This window comes from Haliotis asinina, chromosome 5 (genome assembly GCF_037392515.1).
Source record: "Haliotis asinina isolate JCU_RB_2024 chromosome 5, JCU_Hal_asi_v2, whole genome shotgun sequence".
NCBI classification, from domain to species: domain Eukaryota; kingdom Metazoa; phylum Mollusca; class Gastropoda; order Lepetellida; family Haliotidae; genus Haliotis; species Haliotis asinina.
In genome coordinates this window covers 29,427,073-29,454,789 of record NC_090284.1, presented here as the reverse complement: position 1 = coordinate 29,454,789, position 27,717 = coordinate 29,427,073, and the positions used below count along the sequence as shown (strand labels likewise).

The 27,717-nt window shown below is 39.2% G+C and overlaps 1 protein-coding gene across 1 annotated transcript in view; it reads left to right on the top strand.

The window, feature by feature from the left end:
- LOC137283500 (RNA polymerase I-specific transcription initiation factor RRN3-like) overlaps positions 1-27,717 on the top strand; it is a 302,356-nt gene that overhangs the window by 98,763 nt on the left and 175,876 nt on the right. Inside the window, exon 6 of the mRNA XM_067815033.1 lies at positions 17,871-17,973. Coding sequence (XP_067671134.1) covers positions 17,871-17,973 — 103 coding nt within the window. The remainder of the gene's footprint in view (positions 1-17,870; positions 17,974-27,717) is intronic.

Genomic DNA, 27,717 nt, shown 5'->3' with positions numbered 1-27,717 from the left:
TGACGCATCAATCGATACCAGTTTTCAGCAGATACGAGAATACCTAGAACGCTACACACACTTGGGGTCCGGGTGGGCTGTAGATAAAATCGATAATGTCTATCTAGACATAGCTAACTACGTGCCATTCAGAGGCGGGTCATACCTAGCCTTGCCCCCCTACTATAGGAACAAACATGCCATAGTAAACGTTAAGAATAGAGGAAACGATTGCCTGAGGTTAGCTATCAGGTCAGCCTTATTTCCAGCTGACACTAATCCGAACAGGCCTTCTAATTATCCTCAGGATGATGGGCTCAACTGGGATGGTATAGATGAACCCACCCCCATATCCCAGATCACTTAAGTAGAAAAACAGAATAATCTGGCTATAAATGTCTTTGGGCACGAAGGTAACACAACAATAGTACACAGGTTCAGCGAAGTGAAGGATCGCCAAGTTATCAATATATTCATGATCCAGCGAGGTGACAAGTATCACTACACATGGATAAAACACTTTAGCAGGCTGTTGTATGACCAATCGGCACACAGAGAAAAGACCCACTTCTGTGAACGATGCCTACATGGCTTCACACGAGCTGATTTATTAGAATCCCACCGGGAGGATTGCCAAGGTGTGGGGCAGACGGCCATACGAGTCGACATGCCTAAGGAAGGTGATAATATCCTAAAATTCGGTAACCACAAGAACCAAATGTCTGTGCCTTATATCATATACGCCGACTTCGAAGCCTTGGTGGTGGGGGATTCCCCCAGTGGTGCCGCCGGTAGCTTTACCCACAAAACACACGAGCATAAAGCCTGTGGGTTTGGATACATTGTCGTCCGTTGTGACGGGGAAACGAAAGCTCCGGTAGTGTATAGGGGCCCTGACGCGGCTGAAAGGTTTCTAAAGTGTTTGCAGGAGGAAGAAAAAATTATTAGGAATGCATTGTATAGAATCGCTCCCATGCGTATGACCCGAGTCGACAGGCTAGCTCACGCTAGTAGCACTAACTGTCACGTGTGTGACTCACCACTTAACGGTGATTCGGTGAGAGATCACTGCCACATAACTGGTAAGTATAGAGGCGCCGCTCACAGCGCGTGCAACCTCAAGCTTAAAATCAACCCTAAGACAATAAACATCCCCGTTGTCTTTCACAACTTGAGAGGGTACGACTCACACTTGATCATGCAGGCCATCGCGAAAATCGATGGTAATATAACGTGCATCCCCAACAACATGGAGAGATACATCTCCTTCAGCTTAAACGGACTTAGGTTCATTGACTCGTTTCAGTTCCTCCTGTCGTCACTCGACAGTCTGGTCAAGGCCAACAATACCTTCCCTATCACCGATCGATACACAGACGCCGAGACTAGACCCCTGCTTATGAGGAAGGGTGTGTACCCCTATGAGTACATGGATAGTTGGGTCAAGTTCACCGAGACCAGACTACCCCCTATTGACTGCTTTTATAGCAAGCTGAATGAGGCGTCCGTCTCACGAGATGATTACTCGCACGCGACTAACGTATGGAATAAACTGGGTTGTAAGAACCTGGGTGATTATCACGACCTGTACTTGAGGACAGATGTACTGCTGTTAGCCGACGTGTTTGAGACGTTTAGGCGGACGTGTTTCAAGCAGTATAAACTCGACCCCGCATGGTATTACACCAGCCCAGGTCTGTCGTGGGACGCCTTGCTTGAAAAGACCGGAGTTAATTTGGAATTGCTCACAGATTACGACATGCACCTATTCATTGAGAAAGGCTTGCGAGGTGGGATTTCCATGGCATCCAAACGATACGCGAAAGCAAATAATCAGTACGTGAAAGGTTACGATCCTAACAAGCCAACCAATCACATTCTCTACCTCGACGCAAACAACCTGTACGGCTGGGCCATGAGCCAGTATCTACCTACAGGGGGATTCGAATGGGTACCCCACGTTGATGTTATGGGGGTTGCACCAGATTCGAACAAAGGGTATATCCTCGAGGTTGACTTAGAGTATACCAAGGAATTACACACATCACACAACAGCTACCCCCTGGCCCCCGAACGTATGAGGGTTAACCCAGACTGGATGTCTGAGTACCAACATAACTTGTTAGGTGGGCGTGTGACAGACGTTGAAAAACTCGTTCCTAACTTAATGAATAAGACCAAGTACATCGTTCACTATCGCAACCTACAGCTGTACCTGTCGTTGGGTATGAGGCTGACCAAAATACACAGGGTGCTCATGTTCAACCAGAGCCCATGGATGGAGCCCTACATCAGAATGAACACAGACCTACGAAAAAAAGCCACCAGTGATTTTGAGAAAAATCTCTACAAGCTCATGAACAACTCGGTGTTTGGTAAGACTATGGAGAACCTGAGGAAACGCGTGACCGTGAAGCTGGTTCGGTCGAGTGAGGAAGACAAGCTCAGGAGATTGATAGCCAGTCCGGCATTCAACCGTAGTAAGATATTCACAGACAACCTGGTTGCCCTACACATGAAGAAAAGCCACATAAAATTCAACCGGCCTGTTTACGTGGGGATGAGCATCCTCGATTTATCCAAACACCTGATGTACGACTTTTACTACAACGAGCTCAAGAAACAGTACGGTGACAGGTGTGAAGTGCTGTACACTGACACGGATTCCCTGCTGATGGAGATTCGAACCGAGGACGTGTACGAGGACATGAAAAAACACCTCGATTTATACGACACCAGCGACTACCCTAAGACCCATACCATACACAGTACGGTAAATAAAAAGGTCCTAGGTAAGATGAAGGATGAGTGTGCTGGCACGCCCATAGCCGAGTACATAGGTTTGAGACCTAAGATGTACTCCATACTGAAAGCCGACAATAGTGAGATCCGGAAGGCTAAGGGGGTTAAGAAGTATGTGGTGAAACAACACATCAAACACGCCAGATTCAAGGAAGCCCTGTTCAAGACCCGTACCTTTAGGCATAAAATGAACACACTTAGAAGTGATGGACATAAGATATACGGACTGACTATAAACAAGACGTCCCTATCGCCTATGGACACGAAACGTTGGATAGCTATTGATGGGATAAACACATACGCGTATGGACATGAGAAAATTTGAGGCTATTTACTACAGCCCGCGTGGGTACTGGAAAGGAGCTAGCGCAGTAGATAAGCTAGCTAAAATAGCGCGAGTACCCCCGGAGGAAGCCAAAGCGTGGCTTGAAAAACAAGCCCTGTGGCAGATCTATTTGCCGGCACCACGCTACGTGCCTAGAAGGAGGTTCGGTATTAACATACCTAATAGCGTTCACCAGGCAGACCTACTGTTCCTACCCCACGACAAGAGGTACAAGTATGCCTTAACCGTAGTGGACGTAGCCAGTCGTTACAAGGAAGCCGAACCCTTGACCACGAAAGATTCGGCCCAGGTAGCCAGAGGATTCGAACGCATATACAAACGCAGTCCGCTGACGTGGCCCACAGAGCTGCAAGTTGACCCCGGACGGGAGTTCATGGGTGCCGTGTCACAACTGCTAGCCAAACACGATACAAAGGTCAGGCGTGGCACGGCCGGAGCCCATCGCAGCCAAGCCATAGTTGAGAGATTTAATAGGACTTTGGCTGAGCGCTTGTTCGGCCATCAGTATGCTAGGGAGATGGCCACCCCTGGAAAACGATCGACTGAATGGGTCACGAGGTTACCCAAGGTGGTGTCGGCAATCAACCATGAAGTCACCCGTCTCACCGGTAAGAAACCGGCAGACGCTATCAAACTAAAATCAATAGTTGCAGAGTCGGCCGCTCCATTGCGTGGGAAGGAGAAACAGATACCAGATAGGGCCCTAGTGAGGTATCTATACCAGCCGGGGGAACACAAGGGTGATAGCCGTAAGCGGGCCACCGATCCTATATGGTCAGTCAAAACTTACAACATAGATAAAGTGGATATGAAAGCCGACGAACCTAACTTATACTACTTGAGGGATGGGCCGGGTAGGGGGTTTGTAAGAGAAGAATTATTGATCGTACCGTACGGCACAGTGTTACCTCCAACACACGTTAAGTAGTAGGGGTAATAGTAGCAAGAGCTAAGGACCCAACCAAAGCCTTATGTAGTAAATAAGGCTTTGTAGAGACTTTTCTTGAAAGTGTTTTAAAACCCCCATTGTATATACTACTCATGGAGGTTTACGTCCAATTCGAGAGAGACAGTGAGAAATTTTTCAACCCAGAGTGACCATAGAGGGAGTGCCTAATCAGTTATTTAGCCATGGAATGAGAGTGCACCAGCAGTGGCAAGAAATAATGAAACTACCGGGGATAAAACGAAACTCAATAGTCGACAACATCGTCAGTGACTTGGATCTATACTTCTGTGAATATTGGTGATTACTTAAACAGAAAATACATGTTATGGTTGGATATGAGATCAACCGATGATAACAGTCTACACGGTAGTGGTCACTGCATCAAAAATAGAAGCGAGTGTATCACCATTCAAATAACGAAGAAGGCTCAAAGACCTGGGAAATTGAAATTGTATTTATATGTAATTATGGATGCGCAACTTAACATAGACAATGGGAGATTGATGCAAGTCATGTATTAGTGGGGGGGTCCCCCCACACCCCCGATAACTATAGGGGCCTGAAGTCTACTAGGTGTATGGGGGTCTCCCCCATAGTCCACACTGCGCTATAATATGTGGACAGACATTTTGTGGGAAGACAGTTTTTGTGCTGGATTTGTTTGAGGGATATTATAAGGAAGTATTTGAAAAAATCGTTATATTGTGCCCTACTATAAACATGAACAAGACTTACAAGGAAAGAGCTTGGATAATGACGGACCCGGACGTACACAGCTTCGACTTCGGGACACGTCTACAAGAGTATTTAACATTGTTTCACAACCAATTTAAAGGGAAACTGACGTTGTTTATCCTGGATGACTGTAGCGCTACTGTAGGAGATAACAAAAAAGAGAGACATGCTATTGTATTTAGCCTTCTCTGGCCGACACACAAATCACAGTATCTGGGTGCTGACGCAGAAATTCAACTTGGTGTTGAATGACTTGAAAGACTTATTTCACTGCAGGGACTGGGATTAGTTCGAGGAATGTGAGAGAGAATGACATGAGTAAATCAGAGCGGGAACAGGCGAAGAAACAGCTCGCTGAAAGTAAACACACCAAGCTTGTGTTGAAAACAGATCAGCCAGTGGATTGGGGAGTCCTGCGGTGACCTGGCGGTGGCCTGTGGTAACATTGCAGTCGGCTTTTATTTTAATAAAATATTAGTAATGGCCTAGTAAATGTTAGTATTGTTTTAGTAAATGTTAGTAAATTTTAGTAATATCTTAGTAATGACCTAGTAAATTTTAGTAATGACCTAGTAAATTTTAGTAATGACCAAGTAAATTTTAGTAATAGTTTAGTAAATGTTAGTAAAATGACTGTTTTTGAAGTTCTAGTCGTGTGTAATCTAACCTTTATCTGTATGTATTTAGCATATATTGGATATTATTTTTTAAAAATAAAAACTAGAGTACCATTTTATAAAATGATGAATTACTAGAGCAGATGTTAGTCGCAGAGGAAAAAACAGACAACAAGCAGCGTGATAGACTGATAACGCTAGTTGTGGGTGGTAAGGGAAAGCAGTATTTAGGCAACAACATCACTGCTGACAAAATTCAGGAAATCAATAAATTATACACTAGATACGAGGCACAACTCGGGGTCGAGATGACAAAAGTCATATGTTCTACTATTACCCAGATTTACACCAGCATAGCGCCGCACCTTTTACCAATCCCACCTGAACATCGTCTCTGTTTGTGGGAGGACTTAGAGAAGGACCTGTTTATCGATAATGCCTTGAGTATATAAGTTGTGCTTTATACCACAAATATGGTATGTATCTGGCCCTGATGACGGCAGCGATTATCATGTAAATTTAATAAAATAACAATAATATTATAAAAGATTGAAGGTCCTGTGGACCGCTCAGTGAAGAGCCATATGATGGACAGCCAGATGGATGCAAGTAACCAAGAAGAAGAACCAAAAAAGAGTTGAGGCTGGTAGAAGAAATGCCTTGCAAAGGCACAATAATAAACATAACAATTACATGTGGAGAGTCGTAGGTGGTGTAGTAGCCACTGCTGCTGTTTCATTATGTCCTGTGGACAGCTGACAGCAAGTCACCTCAAACAGACAGTTGTGGACCTTGGTGGTAGACAGCCAACTGCAAGTCACCCGATCATCGAATCTCATATTATGTTATAATTAAAATTATATCTCTATTATTATATATTATGTCTGAGGGGAAAACATTCGTTAACGATGCATGCCACACATTGGTGGTTTCCGGGTTAGCAGTAGGGTATGCTCGGGTGACTAAAATGATCATAAAACAACCGACTATAAAACTCAACTTTGACATGCAAGATATGTTTATGCTTACTGTGAACATTGGTATGGCGATGGCCACCAAGGATGTCTTGGTAAAGCAAGGTATTATACCTGAAGATATTTTAAAGTAATGTATATAACATGGCTACGGTAGCAATGATGGTCGGTGGGGCTCTTGTGAATGCACTAGCATTTTCCGGGAGTAATTTCCTGTTTTCTCAATTGAGAGAGTCAAACGAGGCTGAGATAGAGGAAGAACATAAACGACACAATATAGCTATAGAAAAGCTTCAAGCCACACTGGCTGAATACGCTGAGAGAATTTTGAGGAGACTAGATTATATCAATAATCAACTCCAAAGCGAAAATCATGCTGTTAGAACTTTCACAGACGTCGACAAAGCTATGAAAGAATGCTACGTATTAACGGGTAAACAACTGGAACCATTGAATGAACCAACGATGTCTCAGTATTACTCTCCTTCAGACTGTCAGAAAGATTGTGAATTGATCTTCATCATACTTGGTTTATCGGTAGTAGTGTACTTATGGTACTTATATAGAAAATGAACCGTAAAGATAGTATCAACTACACATGTTCAGTGTGTGGTAGGGGGGTTAAAGGTCATTATCGTTTATGTAAAGGCCATGGTGCAGATAAAAAGCGGTTTCAGCTTATTTAAAGGTCACATGCAACCAAAAAATCAAACATAATTAAATCACATTTATCACTTATTCATGACATATAATATACATTGCTGCTTTTAAAAAAACAAATAAACACAATTATAAGCGTACAATCGCGATTCAGAAGTGCAATATTTTGTACTTGGGCTTACTTCCCTCGAAACGAAGCCCTCGGGAGACCGAACGCAGTCATAGCGGGAGGATATGCACTCAAGTGTAACGACGGCTTCCGATTGGCTGATTCATTTGCTGATGTGCTGACGGTTCATTGTGTGTACAGAAAGATGATCTGTTTGATGGGAATTTTAGAAGTATATCCAGTCACAAGAAAGTAAGATTCTTTATGGATAACAACTTCATTTATTGTACTTGATGCGTCGTTTCAGCACGGATTCATATACTGTTGTCAAAAAAATCATATACACTAGAAGAAGTCGTTATCCATGAAGAATGTATATAGAGATGTTGGGTTTAGAAAATACATGTTCTCTGAATTTGCGCTCGATCCAGTAAAAAATCATGTCAGTAGAGATGGTAAACTACTGCGTGGCTGGAATCTCGTCCAAGTACAAAGCAGGACTTGAAACTGACAAGTGTTTACACCAGTTTCCGTCAGATCCAGTCATCCAAAAAAAATGAATGTAGTTTGTAGACATAGAAAACATGTCATGTGTATCACACGTGCCTAATTACATAATGTGGCAGAGACGGGACTCGGGTGCACGAGTCATAAATCAACTTATTTTCTTTATGTCGTATAGTCTGATAGGTGTTAAGTTCAAATTGCACGTGGTCAGTGATTGAAGCTGTGTATTGCATGTTGTCTTTAGCAGACAGGCAGACAGACATATTGGTGTGAATAAACCAGACACTGAGCTTTCTCTGTGACAGAGACTGATTACCACAATCAACAAGTTGTTTTACGTAATCAGTACATTATTTACTTGTTTGTGTACACAACCAAGATTAGACTACTGCTCACGACCTCAGACGCTGGGCATGCATACTGTTTCAAGCTCCGCGAACCTATTCACTGCGCATGCGTTATGGACGCAATGCAGCACAGCTGTTGAAACCAGTTTTCCCCCCAGCGCTGGGGGGAATTTAGTGAAACGTTTGAACTCCGATTTCGCGGGCTTTTTTTTCATCGCGTTTTTTTTTTCAACTTTATAGGTTGAACTGGCATTTTTTATGATTTGTTTCGGTAAGTGCATACCGAAAGGTACCATAATCTGCAAAGTTGTGTTTTACGTTGCAATTGACCTTTAAGAAAAGAAAAAGGACTACAACAAAGAAGTTAAACGCTTGTTTAAGATCAAGGTATGATTTATAGTTCCCCATGTACGAATCCTCTACGTGGACCATTTACAAGGAAGTACAGGATAGGCTCCCAGGCTGTTTATATCCACTTGATCGACATTATATGTTTTCATAGACCGGACAGGATCTGTAGCACGTTTACGGGTGTCGCCCTCGTATTCACCTGGTTGATATAAATATAACAATCGTGCAATGTGGAAACATTTTTTCTATTTTACAACAAGGTGCTCCAGCCAGAGATACAACAGACTTCATATGGATTGCGTCAACAGGTCTCTTAACGAGTAGTCTACTTACTTTGTGATTCATAAAATCAATCACACGAGGAATTCGTAGTACCCATTCAGTATTTGGAGGGGGGATATGCAGTCGTCTGTCCGCAGCACCCCCTGCTAAGTCATGTGAATATTGGTGTGCAAACAAATGTTTGGCTAAGGAGCTATTGAATCTTTCAACTATATATTGACTTCTGTGTTCACCAGCCGTACCATGTCTTATCTCGACATTGTGTTTGGCTAGCACAAGGGATATGAATACCAAATGTTCTCCTGGGTATATATCTTGGTGCAGGTAAGTATACTGGCCATGTAGCTTGTTTTTGTAACCAGGCTTTGGCTTTTTCTTCCGAAACCCGTGCTAATTTTTAATAGCATCTGCCCCTTTCCAGTATCCCCCGCGAGCTGAAGTACATTTTCTCCATTATATTTCTATTACTTTAATATTTAGTGGGGCGTCCTGCGGACAGCTGTTACCATTTACTTAAGGGTGTGGTGGGAACATCCACAGTGGCCATAAACGTATGTATTGACACCATCTGGGGCTATCCAGTGTTTTGTGTCTAGCGGTGATAGAGATGTCTTGTTTAATGTCAATCCAAGTATCTTATGCCGATCACTATGGACTATGTACATCTGGTGTTGGAAGGGTTTTTCTCGAATAGAGCCTGTTTGTAAAGGGGATGCTTGGTATATCGTTTCGCCACATTCTTTTTCACACCCTTAGCCTTTCTTATTTCAGTGTTGTCTGCTTTCTTGATAGAATACATCTTAGGTCTGAACCCCAGGTATTCAGCCACTGGTGTGCCTGCACATTCGTCTTTCATGTTTCCTAGTTTCTTTTTGTTGGCTTGGCTGTGCATGGGGTGGTCTCTCGGGTATTCACTGGTGTTGTACAGGTGTATATTGGTTTTCATATCCTCGTACACGTCCACAGTTTGAATCTCCATCAGCCGGGAGTCAGTATCCATGTACAACACATCACACCTGTCACCATATTGTTTCTTTAGCTCGTTATAGTAGGAGTCATACATCAGGTGTTTAGAAAAGTCTAGAATGCTCACGCTGACATAGACCGGTCAATTAAGTTTAATAATAGTGTCTTTCTATTTCATTCTCAACTTTCTCAATGCACTTTTGCCATGTTTCTTGCGTGATAATGTCTATTGACTGTTGAACAATCGTCTGTACATCCCGAAGTTTGAATGTTACATTTTGCCTGCCAACATCCAATTTCATGATACCACAACTGAAACTGAATGGCCATGTTCTGTAAGGTACTCATCAAGCTTAAAGACAGGTTTGGTTTTATTTGACTTGACGTCTTACAGAACAGGTTTGGTTGCTTTGTCTGGATACGATATTGCCTACGATAAGTACTTGAACGCCATGATATGGAGCGTTATCCATGACAATCAGACTTTTGGGGGGCAGTGCTGGTACCAATTGATTTTGTACCCATTCTAAGAAAACCATCCCATTCATTTCGGTATGATAGTCTCGGTTGTCTTTAGATTTTGCCTTGAAGACTAGGGAGCAGCCAGGTAGGAATCCCCGACTCTTGCAACCAGCATGGAGCACAATCAGTCGCTCTCCCTTGCCAAGTGGTAATTTTCTGGCACAGGACTCTGAAGAGGAGCTAACGAACCATTGTGTCCCTGTGGGAAGCATTTACCCATGTTTCGTCCAAATGTACAGGCTTGTAACCCTCTGTATGTTTCTTTCAAATTGTGTGTAAGTACTGTTTTCTTAGTTGAACAATATCAGACCTCTCGCACAGTGCACGTCTATTTTGTGAGACTACTTTTTTGTAACGGAAATCAAATTTGTGAAGCAACTTCCTTAACTGATATTTTGTTTATATAGAGACTTAATGGCACTTCGAACCAGCTGTTGTTGAAATGAATCGACTTTCTCACATGGTGTGGGTTTTGAGACGGTCCCTTCAGTCTATGTGTCCATGCAGGTTGAATCGGTACAGTTTTTCAAGATAGTTTTTAACTTCCCTTCCTTCATCACAACAGCACATGCGGTTCGTAAATGACACTTAGCCAAAGCAAGTTTGTTTTTTTTGTTTTTAAAAAAGTTAAATACTTTACAAATAATTGACTTAGTGTCGTGTGATAATCTCATTGTTTCAGGTACTGCAATCAAGAATGTCTGGTTTGCAAATCACATGTCAATTTCACACATGCACCTTGCCCACCTGGCTGTTGTACCAGCAAGAGGCCCCCCCTCGTACAAAATAGCAAAAGATGACAAGAAAATGATGATCGTTAACCTTTAGCCTGCATTGGGAGGATTGAACAACTTTTTTTTTTCGGGTTTCCCAAATTATGAGACACATCATCAGAGTTGGTCTGTCGATTTCATATGTCTGTGCAAAATTTGGTTTTGTTGCAATTATTATATTTTGTGTTAGTGAGCAATTCATTGGTCTCAAATGGAATCAAATGGACTGTAGGTTCTTACAGCCTGGTTGTTCCCATACATTTTTAGCGTGTTTGTAATCATCTTAAGAGACTGACGCGTCTGACAGCTTGCTGTAGAAGCAATCAATGGGAGGTAACTCTGTCTCATTAAACCTAGACCAGTCGTCCACATATTCATATGGGTAAATACCCTTACGTAGCAGCAAGGCTCTAAATTTCTCTTCTGTGCATCGATTAGTTATAGCCAAGTTGTCTGGGTTATTTGTCTTTACCAAACTGTCTAGAGACGACAACAGAAACTGAACACTATCTATGAATCTCAACCCATTTAGCGAAAAGGATAGATATCTCTCCATATTGTTTGGGATACAGGATATGTTGCCTTCTACCTCTGAAATAGCCTGCATAATCAAGTGTGAATCATACCCTCGTAAAGTGGGAAACACCACCGGAATATGGTGGTGAATAAGCTTGGCGTTGATCCGTAGCTTCAAGTTACACTCATTGTGTGCCGCACCTCTGTACGTAGCAGTGGTCTCCCACTGAATCACCATTCAGAGGTTTACAGCATACATGACAATGTGTGCTTTTGATGTGAGCCACACGATTTCCTGATCTCTCCTTCCTCGTGTTGTAAACAATTTAGAAATTTTTCAACTGCGTCTGGGCCTCTATAAATAATGGGAGGGCTAGTTTGGCCATCACAACGACCAAACACATATCCGAACCCACACGCCTCGTGTTCTTGATTTTTCTGAGTGTAACTTTGATTAGGGGATGGAGCCACCGTATCAATTGGTTTAATAATAACTTCGAAGTCGGTGTAGATAATGTATGGTACTAGCATCTGATTTTTGTGGTTGATAAATTTCAAGATATTGATGTTTTCAGTTGGCATATCTACCCTTATGGTTGTCTCCCCTATACCTCGACAATCATCCCTGTGTGAATCGAGCAGATCGGCTCTAGAAAACCTGTGAAGGCACCTTTCATAGAAGTGTTTCTTTCCCCCATGTTTCGATTGATCATACAACAGTCGGCTGAAATACTTAATCCACGTGTAGTGATATTTTTCACCTTGTTGTATCATAAATATATTGATTGTTTTATGACCATCTTTATACAATAAAGGACTTATCCTGTGCACTATTACATTTTTACTCTGAGAGATAGGTGTTGGTTTATCTAGACCTTCCCAATTGATCCCATCATCTTCCGGATAACTGGAAAGTCTGTCAGAATGTATTTGAGCTGGAAATTTAGCAGATGTTATTGCTATCCTCATACAATCATCACAACATTAACCATAGCTTGTTTGTTCTTAAAATGCTGAGGCAGGTGTAAGTACGATCCACCAGTCAATGGTTCATATTTTGCTATATACAGATAGATCGTATTGACATTATCAACCACCCAACCAGACTCCCTATTAGTGTAACATTCTAGTGTTTCTTGAATTTTTTCAAATCACCTGTCAATAGAAGAGTTGATAGTATCTGGTTGTGTTGTGACTTCCTGTTTACCTCTGAAGTAAACAATGGTCCAGTCAATTGTTTCATTTCCATGTTGTTTCTCTAGTGTCATCTTTAATGTGAGTTGAAATTTAATACCTTGTAAATCATTCAGTTCTTCATTCACTTTAACAAATACCAATTGCCTTATATCTTCGTCTATGTTTCTTTGAACTTCCACCCTCTCAAATATTTTCCTATAGCACACTCAGTGGGTGTGAATTGTAATTCTATAGGGACTTGTTCATCAAGTAATTCAAAGAGCTCAGACTTCCTCATATGTAAATAACCCCACAATCCCTGGTCACGCACTTGTGTTTTTAAATCTTTCACAGTAGGAGGTTTTTGATATCTTATCCCTAATAAGTTAGCAATTCAGACTTCCTCATACGAGAGTACCCCATGTACTCATACCAAGCTCCCTCTCCTTCATTCTTAATTCACGTATCGTAGGCACATTGCAGGGTCCATACCTTATGTTAATCATTTCTCTAATTGATTGTCACCAGCTCTCAGCCTACGCGACCACGCACTGTGTCTCCTCAGCCAGACAGTATTGATCAGTTCACATTTAGGCATTTGTTTAGTCTAGTTAATATGCCAGCCCACAGCACAGACGTCTGTCTGCTGTGGGCTTGTGTGAAGGGAGACGGGTTGTGTCATTTTGGTTTTGGTGTTTTTGAAAGGGGGTCTATATCTATGTTATTGATATTACATACTTTTTTGTTTGAAGTGGTCTCGTGCAACCATTACTTATACTGCTACACTGGAAACTGTAGACGAGATTCATTGGCAACAATAATCAGACAACAGAATGAAGAAGATCACGATGCACGGAGAGCGTTGCATAAGAATATCACAGGGCTGTCAATTACATGGACAGTGTCGATACCATCCTAATGATGACCGGGATAGGATTAAGCTCGGCAGACTTGGGATTGTTGTCCACCATTGTTGCTGTTCCTGTGGTACTGGGCATCAAAATAGTGGCCAGAATGACAAGGTTTTGCGGGATTGGCGCTCAAGTACGTGTCTAGCAGATTGCAACGCAAAGCGATAAAACATGACGAAATTAGAGTTCTAGCTAAAGCGAAGCTCATCACGATGGAAGGCCATATTTCCACAATTTCAGAGGAGGAGTTTCTTTTCGTGTTCTTTGAACTTAAGAAAGAGCACAAAACGAAGCAAGAGATTCAAACCAAATCGCATAAAAACACTGTCTGCAGTGAAGACAAGAAAATAAAATTCATGGAACAAGGGAGGCAACAGGCCCAACAAGCATACCTCACAAAAAGCAAATTATTATCAAAGAAGATTCACTATAAATTGTTTCGCAGACAAGCATCTCAGTAGGTACTTGCACTTTAGCAAAACGGGATTGGGAACACTCTTAATGACTTCAATAGATTAATTATTAGTTAATTTTGACAAAACGTTGGACATTTTAACCTTCCTGACCTTCACCATGCTCACTTGAAAGTCAGTATCTCGAAAAGTATTTGGTAACTTTTAACCAAATTTTGCATGCATGTCCATAGAAGTATATACTATAGCAGGTTTGGACTAGGGAATTCTGAAGGGCCCAATTTTTAGATTGTTACAACTGTTTTTCATGATTTCCATGGAAAGGATTAGTCTAAAAAATCTTCAGGTAACTGTCAGATGATTTGTCCTTTCAGATATTTGGGAGCCTGGGGGATATGTTATCTTCTGATGACGCTTTTCTTAATCTGTCAAAACTTTGGGGTTTTGATTGCAAGTATTGTTTATTGTGACTGGTACAGTGTTTCAAGTCCTTTTGAAACAATTAATCATCTGCCCTTTGGTATTATGCCTAGAGCCTTAACATTTTAATATGGAATATCTACACCTTGGTGGGAATCCGATTTATTTTTTTGCAAGTGATTGTGTCCAATGGTAGTCTTTGCAGGGCTGGTATAAAATACAGCAGAGCAATAAATGATCAAAAACATGAACAAATCTTTAATTTTTCATTTTTCGAGTACATGACCCCGGAACTTGACAGCATACCACGAAAAACTTTCTTTTTCGTTAGGGTCACCATGGTCATGGGGTCAGTGTCATTTCACCAATTTGTTAGAAGGAAAAAACAATATTTTTGCAAGCAAAGATGCTTTTGTTATTGAATCTAGGCTGAAAAACGTTAGTGTTTCTGCTTTTCCCAGACCCACTGTATCATATGCACAGGTTAGATTTGGTGACAGATATTCTACCGTCTGTCCGCATGTGTATCCACCAAAATACTGTGACTGTGTGTAATGTTGCAGTAAAAATCAAGATATTTGGATTTCAAATGTTGTTGCTATGGTAACCCTGAAAACCGAAAAACTTCAATCCTTCAAACTTTTTCTCTTTACAGACTTTTGTCATTTTTATTTTTCTCGGTTTCCAAAAATATTATTTGGACTTAGTCTCAAAATGGAGAGGGGGCCTTCGTTTCCGGAGCAAAACTCAAAAACTGTTTAATATCTTTATACAAAACTTGGTAGATATATCAAACATAACCTAAAGTAGTTTCTTATTTGCTATTTACACATTTTTATCTTTACATACTGGGGGAATATAGTCAAAAGCCTCATCTGTCTGTCTGTCCATCTGTCCGTAATCATTTTGTTTCCGGGGCATATCTCAAAAACCGTTTATTGTGTTTAGATCAAAATTGATAGATATAATAATCTGAGCCTATGGTTGTGCATTTTGCTATTTACAGATTTTTGGTATTTTTTTTTTTTTTGTCTTTCCATGGAACGTTTTGGTCTGATAGGGAGATGGGTTTCATTTCTGGAGCAGTTTGCATGGAAACTGCTCGAACTTAGGGAGAGATGGGGTTCGTTTCTGGAGCATGGCTTGAAAACTTCTTAATATCTGTTAGCAAAACCTGGCAGAGCTGTGAGGAGGTGCCTTTTGCCATTTGCAGACTTTTTATCATTTTTATCCGTCATGCAATGCCGGGGGGATATAGTTGATGTCTTTCTGTCTGTATATCCATCCGTCCGTCTCCGTCTGACCGTCTGTAATCATTTTGTTTCCGGCACATAATTAGAAACTGTTCAATATTTTTAACATGATAGATATAATAATCTCAACCTATACTTGTGCCTTTTGCTATTTACACAGTTTGGGCATTTTTATTTTATAGTTGATGTCTTGTCTCGTCTGTCTGTCTGTCTGTCTGTCTGTCTGTCTGTCTGTCTGTCTGTCCATCAGTAATCAATTTGTTTCCGGAGCATAACTCATAAACCGTTCAATATTTTGATCTCTGATGATGATGATCACAACCTATAGTTATGCCTTTTGCTATTGACGGAGTTTTGGCATTTTTATTTTTTTTTGTTTTTCCATGGCACATTTTGGTGTTAGTCTGATGGTGGGGTGGGCTTCATTTCTGGAGCAGAACTCAAAAACCGTTCAATATTTTTCTGCAAAACTTGGTAGATATGTGTGGCAGACCCCAGAGTGTTGCCTTTTGCTATTTACAGGTTTTTTCGTGATTTATTATTTTCTCAGTTTCCATTTAAACGTTTCAGACGTAGTCTCAAAATGGAGGGATGTGCTTCATTTCCGGAGCAGAACTTAAAAAACGTTCAATATTTTTCTGCAAAACATGGTAGATATATCAATCAGAACCTAAAGTGGTGCCTTTTGCTACTTACAGGATTTATGTGATGTATTATTTTATCCTTTTCCATGGAAACGTTTTGGACTTACTCTCAGAAGTGAGAGGTTTGTTCTCAAAAACTTAAAAACTTCTTAATATCTGTCCGTTAAACTTGGTAGATATGTGTTGCAGACCCCAAAGTGGTGCCTTTTGCTATTTACAGGTTTTTATGGTGTATTATTTTCTCAGTTCCGAGAACACGTTGTGCTTCATTTCCGGAGCACAACTTGAAAACCGTTTCATATCTTTCAAAAGATCTTGGCAGATATATGAGAGAGATCTTGAAACGATGACTTTTTCTGATTAGAGATATATAGCATTTACATTTTTCATGAATTCCATTGAAACAATTCAGACTTAATCTAAAAACACAATAAGTAACCGTCAGATGATTTGTCTTTTCAAATATGTGGGTGGTGGGGGGATATGTCATCTTCTGATGACTTGTTCTGATTGATCATCTCAAAATGGAGGGATGGGCTTTGTTTCCGGAGCTGAACTCAAAAACCGTTAAATATTTTTCTACAAAACTTGGTAGATATATCAATCTGAACCTATAGTGGTGCCTTTTGCTATTTGCAGGTTTTTGTCATTTATTATTTTCTCGGTTTCCATGGAAATGTTTTGGACATAGTCTGAAAAAGTTAGACAGAGAGTTGTGTTTCGTTTCCAGACCAGATCTCATAAAACATTCAATATTTTTCTTCAAAACTTGATAAATATATCAGTCAGAAGGTGAAGTGGTGCCTTTTGCTATTGACATGTTTTTGTGATTTATTATTTTCCTGGTTTCTATGGAAACTGTTGGGGGAGGGGGAGGGGGAGGTGTCATCTTCTGATAATTCTTGTTTAATGTTGAAGAGATCAATATGGTGCAGACACACATACTGTAATCATGTAGGTGATGTTCATCAACTTAAATATGTCATTTAAAGCAGCTATATATTATTGGTCATGTTTGTTTACTGGTTAAATTGTTTACAAGATATACTTAAAGGCAGATGAAATTGTGCTCATATAACTGAACACAGCAGCTATGGCAAGGTCATGAAGGATGATATGACGGTCCTGGTGACGTTGTTACGCGGGGTCGACCATTACATGGACAGTCATCAGTACTGTTGGTGGCATTGTATCACTGTTTAAGACTCTCTGTCATTCATACACTGTAAATGAAGTCATTAGCTATGACTTGAGCACCTTAAGCAGCGTCTAGACATCCAGATGTTGATCACTTATTAACCCAGCCATAGCTGCTGTGTTCAGAAAACAAGTGAACACTTGCCATTCAAGCAGGCAATTTATGTCTGAACGTATGCAATATGCAAGTGCATTTCGATTTCAGTGTTGTGTTTGTGCACAAACAAAAACATTTCCTAACTCAATCTCAAAATATACTCTATTGGAAACAGCAGAAAAGAGTATACAACCATGATTCATGTTTTCCTCAAACTTGACTTCTGATGTATATTTGATGCATAAACATAATAAATATAATGATGTTTCTTTTGCCTTTCAGTATATATTGGTTATCTGTGACACTAAGCTTTCATGTTTTCAGATACATCAGAAAATGGAACAGAAGCTGAGACCATAGCACTTGCAGATAAAAAGTTCATCAACATACACCTTGTGCTCAGAGCAGTGTCATCACTAATTCCCATGTAAATTTCATGTGTTATATTTTCTGTTAATTTAAATGATTTGTCATCCCCATATCTTTAAGCTCAACTGGTACCCAGTTATTAATACAACAGGTCAGTAGTCAGAAGGGTGCAGAGAACTGATAAACTGGTTTAGTGACCACCATTCATATCTTTTTATGCTCAAAAAGAAATGGTTAAAACAGCTTACTTGTGAAATCTACAGGATTTCCAGTGATAAGTGCCATGGGTGCATAAGAAAGGAAAGGTAATTTGTTGACATGTCAGTAAAACTGAAAAAATGTATAATGTACAGTAACAAATTAAACTGATGATATAAAGGACTGGGCCTTCTTTTCCCAGTTACTTACTGTATCTTATTTCAAATCCATATATATTGAATTTGTCTTCACACAAGTTGTGCCTTTGAGTTTGTGGCTTTAGCAACAGTTAACTGTGTTTGCAGTAATTTGTTATTAGGAAAAAGTGACTGATCAGTGTTGAGAGTCTGCAAAGGAGAAAATGATGAGAGAAGTAAACAGACAGAAAATGTGTTTGTTGAATAATCAGAGGGGAATTGGAGGCTTGACTGGAGTACATACATGGAGATGGTTTGTTTAAGATAGGTGGTAAACTTACCGTTGTAGAGGCAGTCAAGAGTCCGAGTAAGTGTTTTGAAGGAAATTCTTGCAGAGATGGGGAGCCAGCATAGAGATTAGCACTGGTGTGATATGGTCATCATGATGAGTGTGGGTACATCTGGCAGCGGAATTTTGGATTTTTTGTAGTCTCTGGAGTGACTTAGTGGAGAGGTTGGCGTATAGTGAATTACAGTGGTCAAGTTTAGAAGTGACAAGACAGAGCATCAGAAGTTTACAGGTGTCAGTATTGAGGTAGTGGCAGACTTTGCTGATATTGCGGATGTTGCAGTAGCAGGCTTTCCTGATGAATGTGATGTGTCAATCCATGGACATGTTGGAATTGATGATGACGCCAAGATTCCTGAAACTCTCTGATGGCAGGACATTCTTTGAATAAAGTTTAGTGGCACAGGGCCCTGTAAATTTTTAACTTTGTGAACTTTTCAAGGTCACTGTGACGCTTTGAAGATTTCAGAGTGTTAACCTGCGTGTTAAAGTCATCAGCAAGATATCTTAAGAACTGTTCTCTGGATTTTCTTCAGACCAAACTTCATCAAGGTGCATTTACCTTCTCCTTAAACTGTGACCTTCACTTTCATTACATTTGATATAATTTTAATTGAGGAATTATGTCACCCTAGTGACAAGACATTTTTTAAATTCTGGTTCTGGTTCTTTGAAACCAAGCTTCATCAAGGGGCATGCATGTGACATTTAATCTTAAACTGTGATCTTCACTTTCATAACTTTCAAAGTTTGATTTGATAATTTGCATCGACTAATTACGTCACTTTAGTAATTTATTTTATTAATTCTGGTTCTGTAATATTCTAATTGTGTTTACTGTCCTTTGTCAACAGTTTTTGTTATAAATTACGAAAGCCTAATGCTGCCACTTTTGTAGCATAAGATATTTTTTTTCAAAGACAATTCTCGTTACTTCAATTATTTACTCGTTGCTTCAAGTATTTTCTCGTTATTTCAAATATTTTTTCGTTGCTTCGATTAATTTCTCGTTACTTCGAGAATTTTCTCGTTACTTCAAGTTTCTTTCAAAAACTTGAAATTTCGAGTATTTACTCGTTGCTTCAAGTTTCAGTCAAAAACTTGAAATTTCGAATATTTACTCGTTGCTTCAAGTTTCTTTCAAAAACTTGAAATTTCGAGTATTTTCTCGTTGCTTCAAGTTTCTTTCAAAAACTTGAAATTTCGAATATTTTCTCGTTGCTTCGATTCCTTTTTCTTAATTTCTAAGTCTGATGGAGGTAGCATGTATATTTTAGGAGATCTGCTCCGAGCAAGATGACATCCTCATAGTCACAGCCTAAGTCACATGTCCATGGATACAGCAAAAAAATAAAATTCATATCTGAGTATAACCATCAAATGGCACATCTATGGATCATGCTTGGTACGTGTGCCAAATTTCATGAAGCTAGCATGTATAGTTTAAGGAAATCTTCTTCGAACAACATGACACCCTCATATCCACAGCCTAAGTCACATTTGGGAGGAAACCGCAAAAGCTTAAGGTGCATATCTGGGTTTAAACCCCAAATGGCAAACCTATCTATCTTGTTTGATACGTTTTCCTAGTCTGATGAAGTTATCATGAATAGTTTAGGAAATATGCTTGATATCGACCCCCCAAAAGACAGACCACTTAAAACAACACATTTTATGGTTGGTTGCACAAGGCTTAATTTAGCTGTGTCATTGAAAATTGTGGTATGTGTCCTGATAAAAAAGACATTAGGTTTAGAAATGGTTATACGACCTCTGGCCATATGAAACTTTAAGTGTTATTGAAATTGTTCATTTAATATTTTCAAGAAAACTGCTTCGCCACATGTTGTATGTGGAGACAGGAAGCAAAGCAATTCGTACTGATATTCATACCAAAATGGTATGCTTTTGGAGCAATTTGACTTCAGTCAAATCCTCAAAGTTATCGAATATATGGTATCATTTCACAGTTAAGTCTTATTTGCGGTTCACTCCAAAATGACCGACCTCCTGTAAGATAAATTCAGTGAGTACACTAGTTAGCTCAGCCATGCTCTCCACCCCTATTCCATTAATGAGTTCACTTGGAGTCAGTACATAGTATACAGTCTGTTCAATCTTGGAATTTAAGCAATACTCAATCATCAAAAGGATTTCATTTCACTATGTATGAAATTGAACTTATTCCAGAACCTTATCTTAAATTAACCTTACAAAGTAGAATTTCACTGAGAAAATTTAGGACAACAAATCATAGGTTACCAATGGAAACAGGGCGCTGTCTGAATGGTTTGAAAGAAATCTGACTTTGTAATATTTGTAAACAAGCCATATGTGACGAATTCCATGTTTTACTAATATGCCCACCACTTGTCGAACAACAACGAATATCATTTCTCCTGAATCCCTCTACCTGTACATGTATTTTTCTCATGAAATGTGATTATCAACCACTCACTCTCAAATTATCCAAATATATGACACACTGTGCCTTTTCAAATGATATCATGTAAATATATTAATTATATTCACATATACAGGTATGTTCTATGTTTCACCTTTTGTGTTTTTGAGAAAAGAATGAAAATTCTGTTTGTTCTTCTACCAGTCACTACAGAGTATAGTAACAACACATTTCCATATTTCTTCATTTACTTGTAATTAGAGTGAAAAGTAGTCGAGAACTGAGTTGCTTGAGAAGCTGAGAATGTTCTCAAGCACTTTTAATATAAAAAGTCTTAATATAAAAAACATAATTCATTACATGAATTAAAACAAAGTATAGTTTCCATATCTGGGCACATGTTATTATTATCAGCTTAATTAAGCCTTATGCAAACAACCCTAAAGTGTGTTGTTTTAAGCGGTCTGTCTTTTGTGAGGTCTGCTTTATGGGAAGATAACGCGGTTGCAAGGGTGCGCATCCTCCCTATTGAACTGAAAGTTTGTTTTATGACCACTGAAACTCGGGTGGTGTAGGGTGTAGCTTGTAGGGTGTGTGTGACTATGAGGATGTCATCTTGATCGGGGCAGATCTCCTAAAATATACATGCTAGCTTCATCAAACTTAGAAATTAAGAAAAATAAAATCGAAGCAACGAGAACATATTCGAAATTTCAAGTTTTTGACTGAAACTTGAAGCAACGAGTAAATATTCGAAATTTCAAGTTTTTGAAAGAAACTTGAAGCAATGAGAAAATATTCGAAATTTCAAGTTTTTGAAAGAAACTTGAAGCAACAAGAAAGATACTCGAAATTTCAAGTTTTTGAAAGAAACTTGAAGCAACGAGTAAATATTCGAAATTTCAAGTTTTTGAAAGAAACTTGAAGCAACGAGAATATAAATGAAATTTCAAGTTTTTGAAAGAAACTTGAAGCAACGAGAAAGATACTCGAAACTGCTTCGCCACATGTTGTATGTGGAGACAGGAAGCAAAGCAATTCGTACTGATATTCATACCAAAATGGTATGCTTTTGGAGCAATTTGACTTCAGTCAAATCCTCAAAGTTATCGAATATATGGTATCATTTCACAGTTAAGTCTTATTTGCGGTTCACTCCAAAATGACTGACCTCCTGTAAGATAAATTCAGTTTTTTGAAAGAAACTTGAAGCAGCGAGAAAGATACTCGAAATTTCAAGTTTTTGAAAGAAACTTGAAGCAACGAGAAAGATACTCGAAATTTCAAGTTTTTGAAAGAAACTTGAAGCAACGAGAAAATACTCGAAATTTCAAGTTTTTGAAAGAAACTTGAAGCAACGAGAAAATATTCGAAATTTCAAGTTTTTGAAAGAAACTTGAAGCAACGAGTAAATATTCGAAATTTCAAGTTTTTGAAAGAAACTTGAAGTAACGAGAAAATATTCGAAATTTCAAGTTTTTGACTGAAAATTCTCGAAGTAACGAAAAATTAATCGAAGCAACGAAATCATATTTGAAATAACGAGAAAATAATCAAGTACAGTGGAATCTGTCTATTACAGACTTCCCTGGGATTGGCTTATTTGTACGGTTACACTTTCATTAAACATTGTATCGCTTTGTGTGACCAAACAACAGATGACGACTTTGTCAGTCAAGAAATCAAAATTGCAAGTAAACATCACTAGTCAAGATTATTTATCTTTTCAGTTCTAATTTGTTTTTTTCTTGCCATTGTCTTATGTGCAGGGAATGAGATTAGCCTGTAGTTTAGTTGAAAGACTGAGTTGCAGGTTTTGCTGTATAAGTGTAAAATATTTATGATTATAACTAAAGTATGTGACAGTTCGTGGGTGTATTGCCAGATAGCTTTTATGTATGGAACAATTTGACCTGTCCCCATTGAGAAGGTTCCTACAGTAGGGGTCAGTAAAGTGTTTATTAGACCATCCTTATGTAGATAGTTAATGCCAGTTGTGTTGTGGTCTGAGTAGGCCATGATTAGGGGTCAGTAAAGTGTTTATTAGACCATCCTTATGTTGACAGTAACTGCCAGTTGTGTTGTGGTCTCAGTTTGCCTTGATTAGGACCCAAACGGAAGTACATTCAAAGGACTGTTATTTTAGTCAGCTGTGTCTGGAATACTAAACATTGTTATTTTAGTCCGTAATACATAATTGAGACAGTCCGGATTATAAAGCAAGCATTAATGATAAATTAAGAACAATTCTGTCTGTACTCACAGAGTAGAACGGATTGTGGAAAAAAACAGATTAGACAGATTCCACTGTATGTAACTTGAAATTAATGAGAATTTTGTTCATCACTAACTTAAGATTTTCAGCCAGGATAATGCATGGATATTGTTTACGAATTCATGTTAGACTAGACATCATTGCATACTCCAGTAAGTCCAGCAGATGCCACCTTGGCAACACCTTTTTATCCCCCCGGCATGAAATACGGGGGGATATGGTTGACGCCTCGTATGTCTGTTTCTGGAGCATAACTCAGAAACCGTTCAATATTTGTAGACCAAACGTGATAGATATAATGATCTCAACCTATAGTTGTGAGTTTTGCTATTTACACAGAGTTTTGGCATTTTTATTTTTTGTGTGTTTTTCCATGGAACATTTTGGCATTAGTTTAATGGTGAGGTGGGCTTCGTTTCTGGAGAAGAACGCGAAAACCGTTCAATATTTTTCTGCAAAAGTTGGTAGATATGTGTAGCAGACCCCAAAGTGGTGCCTTTTGCTATGTACAGGTTTTTGTGATGTATCATTTTCTCAGTTTCCATGGAATTGTTTCGAACTAAGTCTCAAAATGGAGGACTCAAAAAACATTTAATATTTTTTGTGCAAAACTTGGTAGATGTGTGGCAGGCCCCAAAGTGGTGCCTTTAGGTATTTACAGGTTTTTGTGAGTCATTATTTTCTCCGTTTCTATGGAAACGTTTCGAACTCAGTCTCAAAATGGAGGAATGGCTTCGTTTCCGGAGCAGAACTCAAAAACCGTTCAATATTTTTCTGCAAAACTTGGTAGATATATCAATCAGAACCTAAAGTGGTGCATTTTGCTACTTACAGGATTTTGTGATTTCTTAGTTTCTCGGTTTCCATGGAAGCGTTCATACTTAGTCTCAAAAGTGAGAGGTGTGTTTCGTTTCCGAAGCAGAACTCAAAAACTTCTTAATATCTGTCAGTGTTACTTGGTAGATATGTGTTGCAGACCCCAAAGGGGTGCCTTTTGCTATGTACAGGTTTTTCTGATTTATTATTTTCTCTGTTTATATGGAAACGTTTCGAACTAAAATGGAGTGATGGGCTTCGTTTCCGGGGCAGAACTCAAAAACCGTTCAATATTTTTCTGCAAAACTTGGTAAATATATCAGTCAGAAGCTGAAGTGGTGCCTTTTGCTACTTATAGGTTGTCTGTTTCTCTGTAATCATTTTGTTTCCGGAGCATAACTCAGAAACCGTTCAGTATTTTTAGACCAAACTTACTAGATATAGTAATCTCAGCCTATGGTCGTGCCTTTTGCTATTTACAGATTTTTGGCATTTATATTTTTTTCTTTTTCCATGGAACATTTTGGTGGGGTGGGCTTCGTTTCCAGAGCAGAACTCAAAAACTGTTCAATATTTTTCTGCAAAACATGGTAGATATATCAATCAGAACCTAAAGTGGTGCCTTTTGCTATGTGCAGGATTTATTATTTTCTTGGTTTCCATGGAAATTTTTCGGACATAGGTATGTTTCGTTTCCGGAGCAGAATTCAAAAGTAGTTCAATATTTTTCTGCAAAACATGGCAGATATATCAATCAGAAGTTGAAGTGGTGCCTTTTGCTATGTACAGGTTTTTATGATTAATTATTTTCTTGGTTTCCATGGAAACGTTTCGAACTTAATCTCAAAATGGAGTGATGGGCTTCATTTCCGGAGCAGAACTCAAAAACAGTTCAATATTTTTCTGGAAAACTTGGTAAATATATCAATCAGAACCTATAGTGGTGCCTTTTGCTATGTACAGGATCTTGTGATTTATCATTTTCTCAGTTTCCAATGGAGGGATGGGTTTCGTTTCTAGAACTCAAAAACCATTTCATATCTTTCAACAGATCTTGAAGTTGTGACTTTGCTGATTACAGATATATGGCATTTATAATTTTCATGAAGTCCATGGAAACAATTCAAACTTAGTCTAAAAAGACAATGAGTAAATGTGAGATGATTTGTCCTTTCAATCATGTAGGGGCTGGGGGGGATATGTCATCTTCTGATGACTCTTCTTATGATTTCTTTGTTTCCCGGTTTCCATGGAAACATTTTGTACTTAGCCTCAAAAGTAAGAGGTGTGTTTCATTTCCGAAGCAGAACTCAAAAACTTCTTAATATCTGTCAGCGTTACTTGGTAGATGTGTGTGGCAGACCCCAAAGAGGTGCCTTTTGCTATTTACAAGTTTTTCTGATTTATTATATTCTCGGTTCCCTGAACACGTTGCTGACTTTGTTTCCGGAGCACAACTCAAGAACTATTTCATATCTTTCAAAAGATCTTGGCAGATATATGAGAGAAATGGTGACTTTTTCTGATTAGAGATATATGGCATTTATATTTTTCATGAATTCCATTGAAACAATTCAGACTTGGTCTAAAAACAATAAGTAACTGTTGGATGATTTGTCCTTTCGAATATATGTCATCTTCTGATGACTTGTCTTTTTGCTTGGCAACTGCATCAAAGACCAGCACAACACAAGCATGAATGGATTGGCTTCATCACATTTATCCTCAGATCTGCAGCCCTTGTGTTGTCTGCCTTGAATGTTTGTTGAATACTTAAGGAAGGACTGGCATCTGTGTGCAGCAAAAGCATCAAGATAGGAGAGATTTCTGACAGACCGGTAGATAAGTACATTACTGTTTGTGTAGGGCATTAAAACATTAACTACATAGTGTAAACATTCATTCTTCAGTACTCCAGGGATTGGATGAATAGGTCATGTGCAAATCTTCAGGGAAATTGTACTGAAGATAGCATTTGTTTGTCCGTTTTGGTATATCACTTGAGCATAACAGTTCCCCCGATGCAGTACTGCCAAGCAGCATGGTCATTTCGTGATTGTCCTCAACACAAATCTCATTGGTCCAGTTGGGCAATTTTTATGACCAAGTCGAATGACCAAGTCTGTTTTCAAAGTCAGCTTGTGCTGTCCTGTCACATTTGTTATTTCATTTTCACAAATCTGTACCAGTGGAGGAAGGAATCTGACCACATATTATTTCTTAGGATATTGCTACCATTTTCAGCAAGGAAGGACCTGTTGTTGTGGGACTGATGATTATTCCAGGGTAGAATAGGTCTTCAGCAACCCATGCTGGTCATAAAAGGTGACTATGCTTGTCGTAAGAGGTGACTAACGGGATGGGGTGGTCAGGCTCGCTGACTTGGTTGACACAGTTCATCGGTTCCCATTTGTGCAGATCGATACTTATGCTGTTGATCACTGGATTGTCTGGTCCAGACTTGATTATTTACAGACTGCCGCCATGTAGCTGGAATGTTGCCGAGTGCGGTGTGAACTCACTCACTCCCTGTTGTTGTGGACAATACTATGAGCAGCAGTGATTACAATTTAACTTTGTATAATTCATCCAGCTGCACTGATTTGAGTTGAAAGCTTGTATCCCACTAATAATAACAGTGGACAACCACTGTGATGAATGAGGTGACTTCTTTTAGTTTATCTGCAGATGTAGTTTTCTTCATTAGACAGACTGCATTTAGTTTCTATCATAGTTGCTATCCTGGCTTCCGTGCCATCCACTTTTGACTCTTTTGACTTGTTGATAGTTTGAATGATAGGCTCTGGTGATCGTGATTAGATTAGATTTTCTTATTGTTGAGATGAAGAGATCTCATTATTGTTTAGACAATGAGAAATGTTGGTAGTTTAGATGATGAGACATGCTGAAAATTTAGACAATGAGACATGTTAATAGTTCAGATGATGAGACATGTTGATACTTTAGATGATGAGACATGTTGATACAGGGTCTTCTCGTTTACCCACCACCTTTTGTTCTAGGTGTGCAAATCACTGAAGTGGAATAATCCTGTAGACAATAGATGACTTTTTTGATCCCTGTGAAAAAAAGTACCCCCTTCATGATAATGACAAATGATATTGATAATGGCAACTACACCAGTCTTTATTTTTCAATTAAGGATAACAACTTTCAACAAATTTCAATTCAGCAAAGGCACTTTGGAGACAACGTCAGTATTCGACACTCTGAAATCTAGAAAAGAAGAAATATGTTGATAATGATTAAATTAAATTCATCTTACCTGGTAATTCTTCCTTGTATATAGATGGCATTGGTTTGCAGTCTTGTCGGACAAGATCTTTGAGATTGACTTGGAGGGTGTCTATTCCTCTCTGATTGTCCATAGATTGGCGGTTATGTATGTCCCTGAACGATGTTATAAAGTTATCCTTGGTGTTGACCATGACATGGCAGTTTTTTTTGGCGCAATTCCAGTGTATGAATGTGCGTCTTCTTCGCCTAGCTGTTTTGAAATATCAAATATTGTCCACCTCTACCATTTGGAATGAACTTGACATTCACTTGTTGGTTAGCCATCGTGACTGACTGGTCAACTGATGATGTGTCTTTATATACTG